At 39.7% G+C, this 19941-nt stretch overlaps 1 protein-coding gene across 4 annotated transcripts in view; it reads left to right on the top strand.

The window, feature by feature from the left end:
- cadm3 (cell adhesion molecule 3) overlaps positions 1–19941 on the top strand; it is a 104227-nt gene that overhangs the window by 42784 nt on the left and 41502 nt on the right. For all 4 annotated transcript variants that reach the window (XM_005728945.1, XM_013909809.1, XM_005728946.1 and 1 more), the window contains exon 4: positions 18324–18476. In XM_005728945.1, the coding sequence (XP_005729002.1) occupies positions 18324–18476 (153 nt within the window). The remainder of the gene's footprint in view (positions 1–18323; positions 18477–19941) is intronic.

The raw sequence follows: 19941 nt of genomic DNA on the forward strand, positions 1-19941 counted from the left end.
TGGCAAGCAACATATTTTTCTAATATTGCACAGTGCCAAAAGCGCTCAGTAAGTGCAACAAATGAAAACTGACGACATAAACAAACTTCTGGGGGGCTAAAGTGCATCTTAGTGAAAAATTCAAACTGTTTTTAAGAAAATCTGTCACAGTTTTTTAATAACCCATTTTGTGCAACTTGATGGGCGAACTAGCTTTTGTGCCAGGCTGGCTTTTATTGACATTTTGAAAAGAGAGACTTCCCACTCAATGATACAGTGGTCAAAAAAAAAAAATATCACACAACAGACCTCGCATTTGAAAAGGGAAAAAAAAAGAGGTGCTGCTGGTGGGGTTAAAAAAATGACACTGTAAATAAGGACTGACATTAAATATGGAGTTTTGGCTCTAATCATGCCTGTTGACTGTGCTCAAACCCATGGCTCAAAACATCATGAGGAGTGAAAAGGAGCATGCCCAGCAGCTAGTTGGAGTGACATTAATAGGCTATGATTGTGAGAAAAAAAATTGCTTTTTCTTTATTTGACATTATGACAAAAAATACTGCCAAAGTGGTGGTTAAAGACAAATACATTAAAAAAAAAATCTCTGAAACTTTCTTGTAGTTTGTCCATTTTCTGTAGTCCAGCATCACAGAGCAGGCTTGGCACTTGGGAGTGAAAAAAGGAGAGAGTGGTACAGATGGAAGGAGTGATAGGATAGTTGGGGAATTACAAACGAGCCAGACGAGAGTGCTAGAAAGCCTCCCATATGCAGTAATACACGCTTAACAGTGGAAGTCAAGTAATTGAGAGATGGAGTTGAGAATTGCGAGAGTATAGATGGCTACAGGCTGAGAAGTTTTCACTGCAAAGGGCCAGACTTTTTGAAACAAACAATTTGGAAAACAGAGAGAGGCGCGAGAGAATGGGGAACAGAGGTGGGGAAGGGCAAATTGAGAGCGCAGCGAGTCTTTACTCCAGACGGAGCTTCAACCACAGTGTAGAGATTGAAGACAGAAAGTGAGGCTCTTCTCTGCAGTGATACAACACTTACAGATCGAACCCCTACTTGGTAGGGAATTGAGACGAGTATTGGAGAAGAAGGTGGTGGTGGAAGGGGAGAAGCAACCCATTGTAGTGGGTTAAAAAGCCGAGTTAAGAACCAGATCTGGGTGAATGGTGGTGCTGGAGGGGTGGAAGGTGTGACGGGAGTTGAGAAATCTTCGACCATGTCTTTTCTTTAAAGTGAAGCAGATGGGGGGAAGAAGGCAGGTAACGTCAGGTTCTTGTCTTTTTTACAGTAATGATATAAAAAGATAAAGCTACGGAGGTATTGACAGAGTAAGATTACAGATAATGACGATAATGACGAGGCTGAAGGGAGACTGGATAGTAAATAGAAGACAACGGTTGTCTAAGAGGAAAGAGAAAGAAGATGAGAGAGCATTTTGACTTTAAGCAGATGCTATTACTGTGATGGAAGCACTGAAAAGCAGAAAAGCATGTCCAAGATGCACAAGGAAACGGCCTTGAAGGACAGATTGCAAGAATTCAAATGAGAGGAGACTTTTTTTTTCCGGTAGTTGTTGAAATGTATGATTTCACCTCCTAAGTCTAGTCATTTGAATTTCTTATAACGCCATTTTAGTATGCTTAGGATAAATGGTTGCACTGTTTTATGTGGTATCACCTGCCGTTTTCTGTCATTAGTTTTAAGCAGGTAGCAGTAAAGCTTTTACTGGAAAGAGCTGGAAACAAAGCTTATGAGATTTAAGTGAAACAGTGATGTAGTACAGTGGAAAATAAAAACAATGAGCATCTGCCCTCTTCCATAGTATGATTCAAACCAGAAATTTCAAATTGGGATTCATCACTGAATAATAGAATAATAGAAATCATTTTCAGGCCAGTTTTTGTGTAACTGAGCATACCGCAGCATTTTCTCCCTGCTTCTCTTCCTTATCAACGACTCCTTGACAGCCACTAACCTGAGCTGCCCTCTGATTATACTCATTCCTAGTCCCATTCCTCCAAAATGACAAGAAAGCCTTGCTCAACACTTTTGTACAGCACCATATATATTTCAAAAAAAGTGTCAAAAGCTTTCAGTGCTTAGTTATAACAGTAATTTGTGAAAATGTTCTTCCTCTTTCAGTTAACGCCCTCCACACATTACCATTCCCGCCCCAAATTGTCTTGGTAGTTCACTGTAATTGTCGAGCCAAGAAAGAAAAAAGTCAAAGTCAGATTAAAAAGGTTAAATGAAAGGATGCTTGGCTCTAAAAAAGTGCAGTATGAGAGCGGGAAAAGAGTGACTTAAAATTCCTCAGTTGTCCAGTTTGGACATGATAGATAGAAATGAGGCAGCAAGTCATCTCTGCGGTTGGCCCAGACAGTAAAGCGCAGGCAGTGCACTTCAGAACTGAGACAGCAAGACATAGATGGATGAGAGTGAGGAGAAAAAAGAAGGGCATATCAGAACAGGAATAAAAAAGCGGAAAAAATTAGAGATACGATTGAAAAAAAAAATCAGAGGGGGAGAAAAGAAAAGGAGACGAGAACGGGGAATGAGAGGAATCAGAACTTCTCACCATCATGTTTCAACATAGCACAGCATGCAGCAGGCTTTGTAGCGGGAGGGAGTGAGGGATGAACGAACAGCATGGTGAGCGATAAAAGAAGACGCACAAGAAAGGACGAAGCAAATGATGAGTGACAACTCCTTACAGAGATGGCCACCACACAGCAGACTGTGGAACTGACGAAACTGTTCTGTGACAAAATCTGAGATGGCAAAGGAGAAAAAGGAATAATCAAAGATGGAATGACGGATGCTTGTTTTTCTTTAAACAGGTATCCCTATTAAAATGAAAACCTTGCCGTTGATGCATACATGACAGTTTCACCATCATTAAAGCAAGGAGAAGAACAGGAGGGGAGGAGATAAAGAGAGATGTGATGCAAAAATGAACGGAGGGTATGAGGACAGAGTGGTAGATGTGACACTATAGAGAGAGCAGAATTGGGTTTGTAAAAATGATACAGGGAAAGTAACTTGGAAAGAGACCTGGAATTCAATTTATAAATACATTTTTATTCACAAGTAATATGAAAAATGAAACATCTAAGCCCATGCTGTGATATATGAAATGTTGACGTTGCTGGCATTATCACAGGGTCACATCAATTCAATCCAATTCTCCATGGTAGATTGAAAGCTCAAGCTGACTTTTATCATTAATCACTTAGCCAAAACCATTGATATCAGTTAAATTTGATCCTGCTTTCACAGATGAGAGGTGATACAGAGAGGCAGTGACACAGAGAAGGGAACAGAGAAAAGGGGCACATTTAAAAAAAAAGAAATACAAATCCTTTTTAAAGCTTCATGGGAGTGAATTGAAAGAGAACACGTTAAAAAATAGAGTAAAAGAACAAAACTGAGGAAACCAGTCTGGTTCCAGTGGAGCAGAGCTAATGAGAGTTCTGCAGCTATAACAGACCAGATAAAGATGAAGCAAAACAGGAAATTAATTGTTGAGGGACATAAAGCCCAGTTGTGTTTATTAAAGCAGATACAATTACAAAAAAAATGCTTTTTACAGCTAATCCTGTCCTGCATTAATCCAAGCGTGCACATTTAGTGCAAAGGAGCCTGTCACTGCATGGCATAAATAAATGATCTGATAACTGTAGCCAACACAGGATATTTTGATACATTTAAGGCTTTAATTTGAGATCATTTATTTTAAGACCCTTTTAAGGACTCACATACACCCTGGAGGAACATGTGGAAGTGAATGGATGGATGGATGAGTGAAAAAAAAGACCTTTTGCTGCTAATAGAAGAGATTAGCCAGCTAGGAAGGCATGAAAACAGATGGGTTCATACATTAATGCTGAACTGTCAGGAGACAAGCCAGGGGAAAGGAGGGGGGCAGAGATACTGAGACCAAATGATAGACATGAGGGAGTTAAATATTCACAGAAAGTTGCTTCTGTCTGAGAACTTTCAGTTTGTTATTTTATCAAAAACAACCCTTAAGTAGAATTGTTTCGGTACATCTGTGAAAGGTCTCTTAGTCATTTCTTACAGTAGCTTTAGATAGAGTCACTAAGTTAAAAAAAAAATAGTTGTGAAACTTTGTTTTAGCGTGCTTGACATAGTTGTTTGGTTGTCTGAACTCCCAGCTGTGGGGTGAGCTTGCTACAATATAGTTAGCAAGACCACCAGAAGGCAAGATGAGGCTGAGTGACTTGTGTATTCTGTCAGAAAAGAGACAAACCTGTGAGCATCCTGATAATAATTTTTCATACTTTATTGTGAAACCCTAACCTCTGGGGGACCTGGCATCGTTTTCCCACAGTACACTGTGACATCCTTGGGATTAAATAAATGTTGCAGTAAATGAGCAAAATCCCCCCAAATTCAGAAAAAAATAATTTTAAAGTGAATAAAAATGAGCTCAGAGGCAGAACTTTCAATAAAATTATACAAGAGTGAGAGTTTGATTATAATATTGCCTCCTTGTTTCCCCTGATACAGACTTCTCTCCTGCGGTGACTTTCTCCGGTTTGTCGGCTCAGTTTTGTGGTTTTGGTTCATTTTTTTCTTCCAGTTTTACTTCTGATGCAAACACCTAACAGGAGCAGGTGTGACAAGTCTATGTCAGTTGCCCCAATGCAATAGGATAGACAGTTTAATAGACAGGAAATGCAATATAAAGGAGTCAAATTTATTTTGCATTTCCCCCTAGGTTTTGTAACTAGCAGTCATAATATAAGAACAGACTCTTCTTCCTTATTTGTCTTAGGTTAGAAGGACCCTAACATTACTGCTAATAAAATAAAATGTGATATGATATCCAGTTCCAAGCTATGGAAGAAGTTGCGAAGGAAAAGGCATTAAGCATTATAACTTGTTGCACTGCTGACCCATTGACCTCCATAGTCCAGTGGGAATGTAGTGCTGTATTAATCAGTGTTGGAACTGAAACTGCAGAAATGATCCAGCGAAACAGAAGAAAGTGCCCACATGAAGAAATCCCCTCATTAAAAGCAGGCAAGAGCGTAATCAAACATCACTCTTGCATAATGTGATTGAACGCTCTGCCTTTGAGCTCATCGTGCCATTCACTTTTTTTTTTTTAGATTGACTTTTAATTTATTTCTTTTTGTTCAGTTCTTGTGGGATTTCATTGAATTATCATGACACGGATTTAATCACATAAACATCTTTTTATTCATTGCTTTATTTAAACTGCAGTCCAAAAGCAACAATTTTCACTGTCTATACTGTCAAGCAGAGAAAAACAGAAACGGGAATGTGCTGCTTCTACATTTCACTTGAGGCACTTTTCCACTTTGTTTCACCATAAGTTGTATTTTTATGAGAGAAATTCAATTATGTTATGCGCCAATTAGCGTTTAACTAGCTAGACAGTTATATTAAGCACAAGCTTAAAATGTGAAATGATCTTAATGCATTTCTACATTTGCCCATGACTTTCTCTTGTAACAAAAAAAACAGTGTTATACACATTGTGCTTCAGAAATGTCTTAACAGACTAAATAGCAGTAGGACAGAGCTGAGCTGTACATTCCCACAGAAGTAAAATTAAATAGCATCTCAGAACGACTTCAAACATTAAGCACAAACTCTGAAATGCATATTGCGTGACGTCTCCAAAAATATGAAGATTGGTTCCCTCCATCTTGAAAGGATTATATGACAACAGAACAAATTAGACACTTTATATTTACGTGCTACACAATGATTAACCTTCAGCCTATGAAAGAAGGATTAATAGGGATAGTTTGTTTGGTTGGTTGCGATTAAAAAAATAAACTCTGTAAGGAGAAAAAAACAGCAGAGTCATACTAAACTGTGTTGTATGATTGACAAAAGTGTTAAAACTGCGTAGCCTAACACGTATGTGGAACTAGGTCAGGTCTTTCCAGCCGCGTCTCCACCGCATCGCACACTTACTATTTGCTCTATTTTTAAAATAGAGAGGATGGCTATGATATTTTAAGATGTCTTTATTCCATTCAGCTTTACGGCACCATGTTTGCAGCGTAGTTAGCCCTCATATGCTTTACAGCGTAGAATAATAAAAAGAGGCCTGCAGCATAAATACTCAGTTTAAGATTTTGCAGGCACATTTCCTTACCTGAAAGTTGTGTATACGCTCTCAGTCCATCTATAAATTTATTTATTTGAGATGTGGCTTCCTTCCTTCCTTTCCATAAAAGCATATGAGCAGACATCAGACAGCTATCATCTGCCTCGGTGCAATTTAACAAGGTAATGGCTCTCTGGTGATTTACAAACCATAGTGGACAGGAAGGGCTTGTGCCTTTTGGGAGGGTGTGTAGTAGGAAGACTTTAACTGTGGTGAATTTGACTGTAACTTGTACATCATTTAATTATAAACGCATACTAAGCACTTTTAAAGTTTACAGTGTTAAGCAATCTTAAGTGAAACGAGCACAGAATTATTGAAATTGATTGCATGAGCTCCCCACTCAGCCTCTCACAGATGGAGACAAACTGACAATGAGTGCTCACAACACAGCGCGAGGCGGTACTCCAAATGCAGCGCATGAGATGTTTTTTTGACATTTTCTGAAAAACTATTGATCCACATCACATCAGTCAGAGTTTTCCTGGTGTCTTGGAAGGCTCTCTCGAGAATGTATTAACAACAACCATCACAGGACCGAAAGACTGCAGGAGATGCTTTTGAAATCCAGCACTTGAAAGATGGCTTTTTATACAGTTTCTCTCTGTATTATTTGAACTTTTATTTTTCCGCGTGTCCTTAAAATAATCAGCTATACTGGCAGATAAGCACGAGGAGAAGAAAGAGAAAGGCACACAGGGAATTCAAAGTCAAATATACAGTCATATTTTTCAGGTTAATGAAGTAAATATATGAAGAAATTCACTGTGTGATTCGAAAATTGGCCTTTTGCCACTCACCCTCAGAAATAAAATTAAGTTGAATAAATCACACATAAAGCAGTGCAGGCATACATATGCTGCTACTGTATTTGTTTATTTTTTTATCTTTTCTTTTCCTTGGATTATTTTTTTCTCCCTTATTTTTAAATCAATAAAGTGACATTTTGCCACTTACGACCTTCCTCAGCTTGCACTGAACCCTGATTCATAGAATTATAAATAAAAAGCTGAAACTGAGAGTTGTGACTGTGAACATCTCATCTTTATAATGTAATATTTCACCAACACATCATTAGTGCAAGTGTGTTTTTCCTTTTGTTCTTCTACAGTTTAATGCCTACCTTCACTATAAAAGAGCAGAGCCTCCCTTTAAGGAATTGTTTGGCATTTATGTAAATAGGGTTCTCACTTATTTGATGATTAGAGGATCTGTTCTAGAATACTAAAAATGAAGCCAGCAGCTGGTTATTGTAGCGTAGAAAAAAGACGATCACTTCAGACTTTGCTTTGCTCAAAGTAAAAGAAATAATGCCTCTAAAACCTCATATAAAAATTGTTTTATATTATGTTCTTTTCATTCTCAAAATCACTCTGAAGTCTTTGTCTTAGTCATACCAGAGTAAAAATAGAACCTTATAACTCGGAAAAACTGTTGGCTGTCTGGTAATTATATTGAACTTTTCTTGCAAGTAGCTGTAGTGACTGCCTGGTTGCCCAGAGGTTGAGTGTGCAGCATCGTCTGCCTCTAGGCAACAACTTTTAATCACAAGGTGATTGCACGGGTCGAGCAGCTTGTATCCAAGCAGCCGTGGTCTCACCCAGACTGACCGTCATCGCTCTCAGACAGATTGCCGAGGGTTTGCAAATAACTGCAAACTAATTTATAAATGCAGACACATTGCCAAGATGTTGCAGTCAATCTGAGTCTGCACCAGTCAGCACAACTTCTCTTGTAGATCTAAGTGTTTGCTAACAGGCTTTATTCTGGTTATAGTCTTTTGTAAAGGCAGGGCTGCTGAGCAGTTCTGTATTTTGCAGTTAGATTGCTTTTCTTCAGCGTTGATGTTATTATTTGTGCAGGAATTTCAGAATTTCTTCTTCGAATATACATTTTTATGAATTACAGCAGACTGACAGACTCCATCTTGTTGCCATTTTATCACTTAATGCACCAAAGTGACTTTGAGGACGTCAACAGAGTGCAAGTTGTCGCTGACCTGGTCACCCATTTTTGAAGCAACACTTTTCAAAATCAATGAGACTGCAAGTTCATTGTGCACAGTTGTAGTAATTTTAGTTGTTTCACGATCTGCAAACTCTGTTTTCCCTAGTGTGACTGTAGCCTTGTTCATCTTTGGACAAAACTTGTAACAGGTTTGTCCAGTGGTGAAAAGTTGTCTCTTTACAGGCTGCAGATTCAAATACATCAGTGAGACATTAGTTTGGGACCATTATTTACAAATTAACATGGTGCGTTGTTGTTGTAGTTGGTTGTGAATATAGCAAATGAAACCTTAATCCCTGCAGGAAAGAGTTTACTGAGGTCAGAGAACACGTGAGCATTACAGTTGGTTTCCCCATAGACTTTGACAACTTCACTTCACAGGAAACCTCGTCAAGGGTAAATCTATGGTATTGATGTTTTTGAAGGCATGCAAAAAAGCCTGTATCCAAAACCCTTTCCTTAGTAATAACAAACCATGTGAGGAATTCTCACCCTTATAAAAAGAAGATAAAAAGAAAAAACTGTATCAACTAGCTGTCCAGTCAAAACACTGTGGGACATAAATGGACATCAGGGGAAAATAATCTCACTTTACTTTGCATGAATCTGATCTTTTGACTTAGAAAATTGAGCAAGTTAATGATAGCATGCAGACATTCAAAAGCAGCAGGCTGACAGTGACAGCTATTATGATAATGATCGTCTTGACTTTTTTTTTCTATAAAGGTGAAGAAAGTTGAGAAAATATTCTGTGCTTTATTGTTATACTTCATTCTGATGTGCTTCCTTTTTAATCCTTTTGGACCGGGCTCCCAGCTGAAGCCATGGCTTCGCTAGGGTCTTAGGATGTGTCATCGGTCAGTGTTATTTGCAAGAAATCCCCAGTGGACATTTTTCACTTCTGTAAAAACTACATGGGAGGATTTCGTTGGCATGTTGCTTGAAGCCGCTACACCGTTGGGAACATTTCTCTCTCAAGTTTCAACTGGAACTAATGCCTCCTTGCTTCAGTTTGCACCACCTTGGGCAAAGTTTAGTTCATCTGCCTCAGCTTGCTTCTTTCCATTGATTTTGCATACATTCATGCCGCTGCCTCTAAATTACTATTTTTGAAATCTTAAAGTAGGGTGAGAAGGACAAGTGAATTTAGAGGCAGCAAAAGGCAGTGGGAAGGATGGCAAAGTAGATAAAACAGACAGGGGTGTGTGTTTATCAAGCGTTTCATAGTTGGCGCACTGATCCAGGATCAATTGACGCTCTCAGATCAGTGGGGACGGCTTGATCAAGGGAAGCCTGTGGTCACTGAACCCAGATCAGCTGTTGTTAGGATGGATAATTAGGGAGCTGGAAAGAATATTCAGAAACAGATGGTAGGATGGGTGAGACGTGTGGGAGAAAGACAGAGAGAGAAGAAAGAATGGAGGCTGTCTCTTTCGATGAGAGTGTGAGCTAAATGCATGAAATGTAAAACAAAATGGGAAAATGAGAGAGTGATGGAGAGGAAGATGGGGGATGGACAGGAGAAGTGGAAAGAGAAGAACAAGGCAGGGTTGGAGAAAGAATGGATTGATGACAAGAACAATTGTGACAGACGTAGGAGGGAGGGGTGAAATGCTGATTCGGTTTGAACCGAAGAGGAGGATAAGGACACGGAGAAGCCGGGTGGAAGACAGACGCAGACATATAAAAACTATATATGAAAAAAAAATTAGTCTGTAACTTACGTACTTTTTTTCAACAACATGGGTTTCTCTCCTGTTGTGCCAATAAAGCAAATTTGAATATGAAAGAGTTCGCAGCATAGTGGAAACTTGGCTGGAAAGGCATAAAGAGGCAGATGAAAAAAAAAAATACATGGATTTGCACTCGGTATGTGTTGCGAGAGAAACCCCACTACCAGCCCACCCCACCTGAATGTTTGAAGTTGAAAGAGCATGAGGAAGATTGAGGGAGGAGGAAGAGGAGGAGGTGCAGGAGGAAGATGAGTAGGCGAAAATAGCTACTGTGACCAGATCAACAGTTAGACCTTTGGGGAGTATCAACTCTCGAGTTTGAGCGGCAGACAAGAACCAACGTCTGGCCAAAGAACTACAAACACACACACATAAGCACAAGATGAAAAGACACCATCAGCACGGATGTAAAAAATATGTGTACACTGATAAACACATCTTGTAGTTGGTATGTAAGAGCGCACAAAGGCTAAATCTATCCGCCCGATACCATTTAGAAACCATTTACACTTCCCAACCACTTGTTTAGGATGGTAGCACAAGGGTTTCTTGATCCTGTATATAGCTATTCAGTAATAAATTGTGAGGAAGTTTTACACAGTAATGTGCATTTCCTTGTGAATACAGTCAAATACTACGAATGCTACAGACACATGTGAGGAAAAAGTAGAACAACATACTTTTACAGTATGCAGCCTCTCTTTTCTTTGACTAAAGAATCAAACAGACAGAAATTTTTAAATTCAAGTGAATAATCTAGAATTGATTGCTACTGATTGCATTTAGGCTTTAAACATTGTTGATTAGTCACTATTACTGCGAGCGATTTAGTGATAAATCCCATCAGGCTGCCGTTTCATTCAAGAGCATTACTATAACTGTATGGTGCAAGGAGCAGGGTAATTGGGACAGAGCTGATATCGTGTCACCGTTGTTCACAGTGACACCTTGGCAAGGACACAAATGATACTTTCCGGTAGTAAACTGTTTATGGAGTTTGCAGTAGAAAAACTAAAACAACAATATAGTTGCAACTAAAAAGCAGATAATATGATACTTGCTTGCTAGATTTTAATCACTGAAGTGCTTTTATTAGAGATGGCGGTAGTTCTACTGTAATAATACTTGGTGTGAGTCCTGCACTGTGATTAATGTGGAAATTTCTTACTCTTTAGTGCCAATGTGTGTGTGTTTCCATTGCACCTCTGGACAAAGTGTGGCTAAAGCATGAAATCCCTTTGTGAATGCATGTAATTGTCTGTAGCTGTTAGTAACTGATACAGAATTAAGATTTAATTATGCACTTTGGTTATTGATTTTTGTTCCTGTTTATCATATTGCGTTTCCTCCCTGAGATTTGTGAAGCTTTAGAATGAAAGGTGAAATACCTGATGGAGCGCAGAACAAAAAGTGACACAGTATGCAGTGTTAAACAAGTAAAGTGCATCTGCACAGGATCAGAATATACTGTGTATTAATCATAAATGTTACGTGCTGTCATGTTTTCAATATGAGATTTTAATACAAAAATGTTAAATGATTCTACCCAGGAATGGAAAAGAGGCTGGCAAGAACAGACTTCTACATGGTAGCATGTTCTCCTTCTGAAACACTTAATTATTTCAGCTTTATTACTGAGAATTCATGGTTATTGTCTGGTTAGCAGATGGCTCTCTGTGCTGTGAAACCTGTGAGCTGCAGCTGAAGCTGCTATGCTGAAGAACCCAGTCAGAGGCACAAAAAGCAACTGTAACAAATTCAAAAGGAGCCTTTGTTACAAATTGGAACAAAATACTGCGCAACAGTCTCTGAATTCAACCAGAATTAAAAGGGAAATCAACAGCTGTATATTCCGTCACTTCTAAAAATGCATCTTTAACTTTAGCTTCCGAATACTGGTGCATGCAGCAAAATGTTAAGCTTGAAGACTGCATGCTCCTGGGAGACATAGATAATAAAGGGAATACTTTATTCATTTGGTGGCAACTGAAGCCAAAGATGCACAAAAGAAATACCAGCTGGACTTGTTGATTATTTTATTTTACAATAGACTATATAGAAAGATGGACATTGCTTCCAGGACCTATTGGTTTATGAAACCCTGTTTTGAAGCCTTAGCTTGACTGTTCCTCTTTTGCATTTTTAAAATCCTGACGCAACGTGTGAGTGAGAAACCGAGGACCCTAACATGGTAGTGGCTTGCCCATCACAAAGAAGCTTCTTCCTAAATCAAACACTGTTTTATCATCTGTTTTACTTCAAATTGAACAATACGTTTTTAAAATGAAGCTGGTGTTGTTTTCAATAAGGCTAATGATTGACTTCATAAACTGATAAGGGAAGCTTTTACTGTGGCCCTAAATCAAGTGATGGCCTTTTTGAAAATAGAATTAAGCATTTTTTGCAGGCAGTGGATTTGCCACCTTCTGACCATTTATCAGAATGTAGGTTTGAGGCGCTTCTAAATTAGCTTCATTTTTCAGACCGAGAGGCTACGTCCATCATTGATATGCAGTGTATTTTTTTTTTGCCCTTTTGGCCTCCTGACAGGCTGCTAATGCCAGGCTATGTTTCTGTCATATATCCATACCACTGAGAACGTTAACATCTTAATCTTTGCAAATAGTGCAGAGTTTTGGATATTCTGCTTTCTAAACATTCGGATTCAGCAGAGGAGACTAGAGCACTGCCTTCCTTTGGTTCAGAAAGTTTGAAAAAATGTCTGTGTGTGTTTAAAGTTGTGAAGTCTAATCTTAGATGTTCAGAGTTTCATGTCTGTCCAAGCTTTGGATGTGTTCCAAATGTCAGCCACCTAACAAGTTCTGTGAGAAAATGAGCAGGCCTTCACTTCTGAGCTATATTCCTCTACCATAAAGCAGCCACACTCATATATAACATTTGCGCCAATCCAGTTTATCTCAAAACTAAGAAATTCATTATATCCAAGGAACAACAACCAAACATCAGTGTGTGACCTATTGACAGACTATTTATGTTGCCCACATCAGCAAGGCACAGCACATGTACAATTTTCAGGTGCTTCTGGATCGATACGTCCCCGTAACTAGATATCATATCGTTTTCGAAAATCCATCACACCTGTACTGGCAAGAAATATACATCGTTTATAATGAAAGAAGAAATAACCCCCCAAAAGAGAGAGAGAGAGAGTAAGAGCCTGGAATGATTAGAAATGGGTGAGATGTAAGAGAGAAAGACGAAGAACAAGATGTGGGGGTGGGGGGGATGAGTAGAGATGAGGGGGAAGAGAATTAAGGAGACTGATAGTTGAGCACAAGGTCCAGGGGGCATAGATAAGTGTTTGTGTGTGTCTGTGTGTGTGAGAGTGAGTGACCGTATGCCTCACACACACCTACACACACACCCACACAGAGAGGGTAGCTCATGAAGACAAATGTAGTGACCTTGCTTAGTGATAAGGCATGAAGATAAAGTAGTGTTGGATGAAATAACGGGAAAAAAATGCCAAGAGAAACAAAGGTGTGTGTGTGTCTGTGTGTGTGCATGTGTGCATGTTTGTGGGAGTGTGCAAGACAAAGATGGGAGAATAGACAGATGGAGTGATGAAGAGAAAGGGTGACAATAGTGAGACAGAAAGAATGACAAAAGGGTGATGAGACAAGCAGCCACAGATGTGGCTCAATACCGAGAACGCCAGATAAACAATAAGAAAAGAAAACAGAGGCAAGACAATATGAAACTTGACACACATGTTTGGACTGACCTACCTAATGCTCTCTCTTCAAGATTTCCAAGATCAAATAGCTTCTTACCCCCTGAAACTCTTGTTTTTGCTGACCACTTGTAGTTTCTGCAGGGTTTCACCTAATACACTGAAATCACTGATAAGTGTGATTTGTTAGAGGTGCAAGATCAACAGGAAGAAATGAACAGTGTTGCCAAGTTAGCTGTTTTCTTCCTAGATTGTGACTTTCAATACCTTTGCTCTTTTGTGAACAAGTTATAGTGACAAAAGTATTCTACTTGGGCTGGTATTTGAGGAGAGGAGAACTATATTTTTTAAAATAAGGTGGTCAACCAAAGAGCCAGACAGATGTGTAAATAAGCTGTACATGTACCTACCTCCTGTCCACAAGTTTTTCATTTTGAACTTTAGCTTGACCATTTAAATTCAATTATTCTTTCTCAAAGAACACATTTTAGCAGAGTGGGTAAACTGTTTTTGGATTCTTCCATGACTCTTCCACGACAGCTCAAATATATATATATTTTTAAGTTACAGGTGAATAATCTGAAGCAATTAAAACACTTTATAAAATTATAATAACTTAAGCTAAAGCTAGCTAACTTGAATTTTTGACCTGAATCAGCCACGAAAAGTTCTTCTGCAGGCAGTCGTGTGACCTGCCAGGAGGTCCCTCCAAAGCAAGCCTTGACTCTTAGCAAACATCTTGGTCGGAGAGCAGTGTGATTATATAGTCAGTTATTTTGACTACGCTTTATAAATGAGTGGGGTGGGTGCAGTAACATGAATTTTAATGGTCTCTAGAATATTAAAAACTCGCACATAATTAGCAGTAATAGTAAACACTGCTTAAAAAGTTTGTCTCAAAATGAGATTTAAAGATTCATTTTGGGTAGAGAAAATCAAGAGAAAATACTAATTAGGCACACTTACATCTTTACTATGATAACAAGTAGATATCTCTCTCAACACCCATTTGAGGCTGTTGAACCTCTGCTGTCCAATTTTGTATTTTATTGAATGTCTTTTCATGTGAAAGCACACATCCACTACTCTTTCTATTGCTGGATCTTGGACTCAGCCAGGGTAGCCCATTGTCACTGATTCTATTCATGATTTTTTCATGACCAGAATTTATAGATGCAGCTGTGGAGGGTGTTAGCTGCCTTGGTCTCAGAATGTCATCTCTGCTTTTGCAGATGATGTGGTTCTGTTCAATTCCATTTTATTCATGTAGCACCAAATCACAACAACTGTTGCCTCAAGGTGCTTGTTACCCTCATCAAATGACCTCATACAGGGCAGTTTCCGGCCGAGTGTGAAGTAGCACCTGCGGAACAGGCTGAGACGATACACCATGCTCAGGTGGACTGGCAGACACTGGCAAGGCCACTATCCCTTTCTCCACCAATCCAGACACAAGAGCAGCTTTCAGCTCAGCCTTACGCAGAGCTGTGGAGACACAAATGCCATAAAATGCTGCCACCTCATGCAAATCCCTCTTCTTACAGGCGTCCAGCTGGACAAGTGGAGGGTTTGCCTTAAACACGGCAATATAAAAGGTAGCCATTCAAAACCACAACAAAAAACTACCTGAGGCTAACAATAACAACAATGAAGAACCATCTCCAACACGCAAATCAAAAACAGGTGGGAAATATGTGTGGCCACAGGTTAACCAATAAATAAAAATACCACCGACCCTCTCCCCAGACCTACCTACTAAAATCTTAGCCTAGTTAGCTTCTGGAGTGTACCAGGCTCGAGGCAACTTTAAAGGCTAAACATCAAGTGCACAAAGCATCAACAAGCCTACCCCCGACAGGGAACTAAACATCACCCGCGATTACTCCAAAAATAAAAAAGGCAAAATAAAAAATGAGTGCCTGAAGGAGGAGCTGATGCTCAGCTAGACACTGTGCTAACCGGAGAGAGAGCGCAGCAGATACAATACAACCAAATAAGCCACTGGCAAACAACTCACTAATACTCAATTGCTCTTCCTTCCATTCATATCCCGGACGAGCCCCCACATTGTTACGTCCCCACAATGAAGGTCCAGGGGTGTGTGTGGGGACTGGTAACAAATTGGTACAGAATGAAAGGAAAACAGACAGAGGTGTTTAGTAAATAAAATAGTTTTTATTATAGATAAACTTAACATAAAGAGCCGGCAATGCCGTTTTACCAATAACACTAGAAAAAGAAAAAGGTCGCAACAACAAAGAACATAACAGCCACACTACTCACGTGAAGCAGCTACACTGCTTCTAAAACTCCACACTATAGGATCACCTTCGACACACAATGTGGGAACACCAGAGAAAAACCACCCTCTCACATCCAGTTCATCCCCATTTCTATGACCTCAGAGAGGTGTTTGCTAACTGGGCCCAGGTGGTAAATGAGGCCAATGAGCAGACGCTGTGTCCTGGGAAGAGAGAAGAGCAAGAGAGAGACAGAGGGGTGGAGCAAGAGAGGAAGAGGCGGAGAGAAAACACCACACCCACAGAAGGGCGGTTTCAGGAGGCCCAGCTAGGGCCGTAACAACCTCCTAGTCTGGTTCTCAGCTCCGACTTTGCGTTGGAATTGAGTTGCTGCCCAAGTGGAGTAGTATCTCTCATTCACAAGAGAGCGAAGGAGGGCGTGTGGTACTGGTAGACATAGTGGTGCTGGATTGGTCTTTTGCGATGACGAAACAGCTGAGCGTGAAAGCTGAGCTGATTTACATTTCCATCTTCATCTAAGGCAACTAGTTGTGGTTAGTGACCAAAATCTCAGTCATTCATTCCCAAACCACTTCAACCACCAGTTGACTTCAAAGTGGGACGTTTTGGGCATGGCTAGCCTGGAGTAGGCTCTGGGGTAGACCCAGGACAAATGGATAGAATAGCTTAGATAGCTCAGTGTCTCACCAGAAGAGCTGAAGGAGGTGACTGGGAAGAGGGTATACTGAGGCCCTCACAGCTAGAACTCGTAGAAGCAGTATATGATGGTTGGAAGAATGGATGGATCCTTCTAAGGATTGAGATCCTTATCTCGCTCTCCTCCTCTCTTATAATTATTCTGTCTGCACTGACTTTCCATTTTATTGTAGTTAAGCTAACATAGCTGTCCTAGTTTGAAACTGGGAGAAAACACAAAGAAGAACTTGCTAAAAAAACAAAAACTTTGAATGTGAAAACAAATCTGACTATTCACTGTACTTAAGCATGATGGCTTTTTCCAGGTGTCTGCTTTATCACAGCTTGCTTGTTTTGCGTTTAGCCATTATTTGCAGAGAGCCAGCTCTGCACTGAGAACAAAGCTGAAAAGTTTTTCTTGAGACAGAGAGATAGACAGATATACATCTAGATAGACAGACAGATAAGAAGGCAGGGAGACCGGCAGCAATCACAGAGCACAAACACTGCAGAGGTCAATGCTATCACGGAAACGAGCAGTTATTTCGTAGCATTTCATCATCATCATCTATCTCGGTCGCTTGCGCTCTCTCCCTCTTTCATGGCTGGATTTCTCATTGATGACAAAGCCATTTATGTCTCTCTTATTCCCCCTTCTCGCCTCCCTCCTCTTTATCCCCCCCATTCCCTTTCCTCTCCCTTCTGTTCCTCCTGGTCTCTCTCTAACTCTCCTCGCTATTTATGCTTCCTCTGTTTTATTTTTCAGCTTTTTTTTCCCTCTTGCACTTTTCCTCGTCTCTCATTCTCAATTTGCGTCTCCTTTCCATTCTCTCTTTGCTCTTTGTCTTCCTTTGCCTCGTTTGCACTTGCATCTCTATTTTTTACTCCTCTCGCACCTCATCTTCGTCACTCGTCCTTCTCCTCTCCGCCTTACATCATTTTTTCTTTCTCTAAACACCTCTCCCCCTCCCTCCTCCTTCTTCTCATTTTACCTTTCTCTTTCCCATGATTTAAATTCTGCGGATCATCTTTCTTACTTTCCTCTTTGCTTCTCACTCTGCCCTTCCCCTCCTTGCTCATCCTCCTTAGCGCACTTTCTTTCTCTCTTCCCACCTCCTGTTTTCCTCACTTCAGCTCCACCACCCCTTTCATTATTGTTTCTTTTCGTACTTTTTTCGAACTTGTGCATTTGCTGTTCCCCCTCATATATTCCTTACAAACATTTATCAGCCTTTTCTTTCCTTCATCTTCACCATTACCTTCTTAACTATTCATTTCTCTTCTCTCCCTATGTACCTTCCTTTCTAACTCATTCCCCTCCTTCTAACTCCCATTTTCTTGTTCTTTCAGTCTTTCTCCCTACTGTCTCACCTCTTGCACACCCTCCTCTCTATCACCATCCTCCCTGCTTCACTTTAATTTTTTTAACTGTCTGTGACGGTATTCTTTCTTCCCATACCTCTGTCACCTCCCTCCTTTTTTCATAATTTCTTTTATCGCATCCTTTTTCCTTTCCATTCTTGCCTCTTTCCTTTTCTCTGCTGTGTTTGATCATGCTCCACTCTCTTCTGTCTTCTTCCTTTTTAAAAAAATTCTTTCTCTTTTATTTCATTAAAAAAAGAAACCCATATATAGCAGTCATTGAAAAAAAAAAAACACTATTTAGCTCTCTAACTAAGGTTTAAAGGCAAAAATAACTGATAAATCAAGCAAACACAGCTAATACAAGCTAAATCTCCTCAAACACTTCATAAAGTACATTTCTAATAATTGATATTCTCTTCCTCAGCGCTGAGAGACAACCGCATCCAGCTGTATCGCTCGACATCCACCGAGCTTTCCATCACCATCTCGGAGGTGCAGCTGTCTGACGAGGGAGAGTACACCTGCTCCATCTTCACCATGCCAGTCCGCACCGCCCGCGCCACCGTCACAGTGCTAGGTGGGTCACAAAAATATGTATAAAGCACACACTGTCAGTCACTCTTCATATTGTGGGAGAAATCTGTCATTTTGTATAGAAACTGCTTTACCTTTGATACTGTCAAACATATTTTTATATGAACTTATCCAGAAAGAAACCTATGGATTTTTCACATGTCTTAACTTGGTAAAGAGATAAAAGGACAAAAGTATAAAAGAAAGACGCTTTGCTCATTTTTTGATTTCAATAAAACCTTATTTGCTATAAGTCTAACCTTCCTGTCTCCTGTATGTCCTTAGGTTTTCATATTTTTCATATTTCTCTGTCTCTTGTAGGCTTTTCTAAAATATCTCTTTGTTCACACTCAGGGCTAATGGTCCACAATGGCATTCTTGTCTCCATTGTTCACCCTCAGCTTGCCTCTTTTGAGGCTGATTGACATTTGTACAAATCGGCTTGACTGCAGTCTGTCTTAATTTGTGACAAATTAAAATGGATTATTCAAAGCTTCTGACATATGCTATTATCACCCCACTCAGTTTTCAAGTTGTTTATTCCCACTTTCATGGGAAATACTACTACAATTATTCCAAGCTGCATTCAGAGTGCACATTCAGAAAGTAAACGCAGGTGTTTTAAATTGCAGAAAAGTCCAACTTGACTTGTCGAGCTGTAAACAACTGGCTTCAATTCATCTTGATACATCGCCGTGGTATTTTGCTAGTGCGACCTACTCACAGAGTTTACCCCCTGCTAAATGACATTTTCCTTTGTTAATGTCAAACTTGCTTGCACTGGTACGCTAGCATTTTAATGCTGAATCTTCACAAAGTTTGGTGAATGATTGAATCAAATACAATGTGTTTAATTTGTGCAGTAAAAGACAGAGAGATCCCCACCTTTAGTTCAGAGTATAGATGAAGTTGGAAAAGCACCTAAAACAACCATTTCCCATTAAGCTACCCAACTTCAAATCAAAAGGTCTACTCTGCCAATCTTCTGTGCCACTAAATAAAACAAGAAAACATATTTAAATATTTAACAGAACATCTGAATGCTAGTACTCAATAGTCTTCCATGTAATGGTTTCATACTGTTGCTTAAATCTGTGCATAAGGTTGTGGAGATATTATTGAGAGATATTATTGCCAATAAATCAAAGAATTAAAAACATCCAGATTTTCCAAAATTGAAATAAAGTTTAGGTTACCAAAAAGTGAAAAGTTATGCAAGTTTAACAGAACAGTTTGCACAATGATAAATGTGTTATCTTCCAGTTCCTACAGGTGTCCCAGTGTTTGCTGCTTTGTTTTTGCTTCTGTCCACTTCATCTCAAACCAGCTCAATGACTTTTAAGTCTGGTCTTCCATCATTTAAAGACTACCATCTAGTTCTTTTCTCCTAATGTTTTGGGTCATTACCTTGTTGTAGAATGAGCCCCGGATAAACCAATGTGTCTTCCGCTGCCTTTTTCCCACCATTT

Source organism: Pundamilia nyererei, unplaced genomic scaffold (assembly GCF_000239375.1).
Source record: "Pundamilia nyererei isolate P.nyererei 1_Seehausen unplaced genomic scaffold, PunNye1.0 scaffold00031, whole genome shotgun sequence".
NCBI lineage: Eukaryota > Metazoa > Chordata > Actinopteri > Cichliformes > Cichlidae > Pundamilia > Pundamilia nyererei.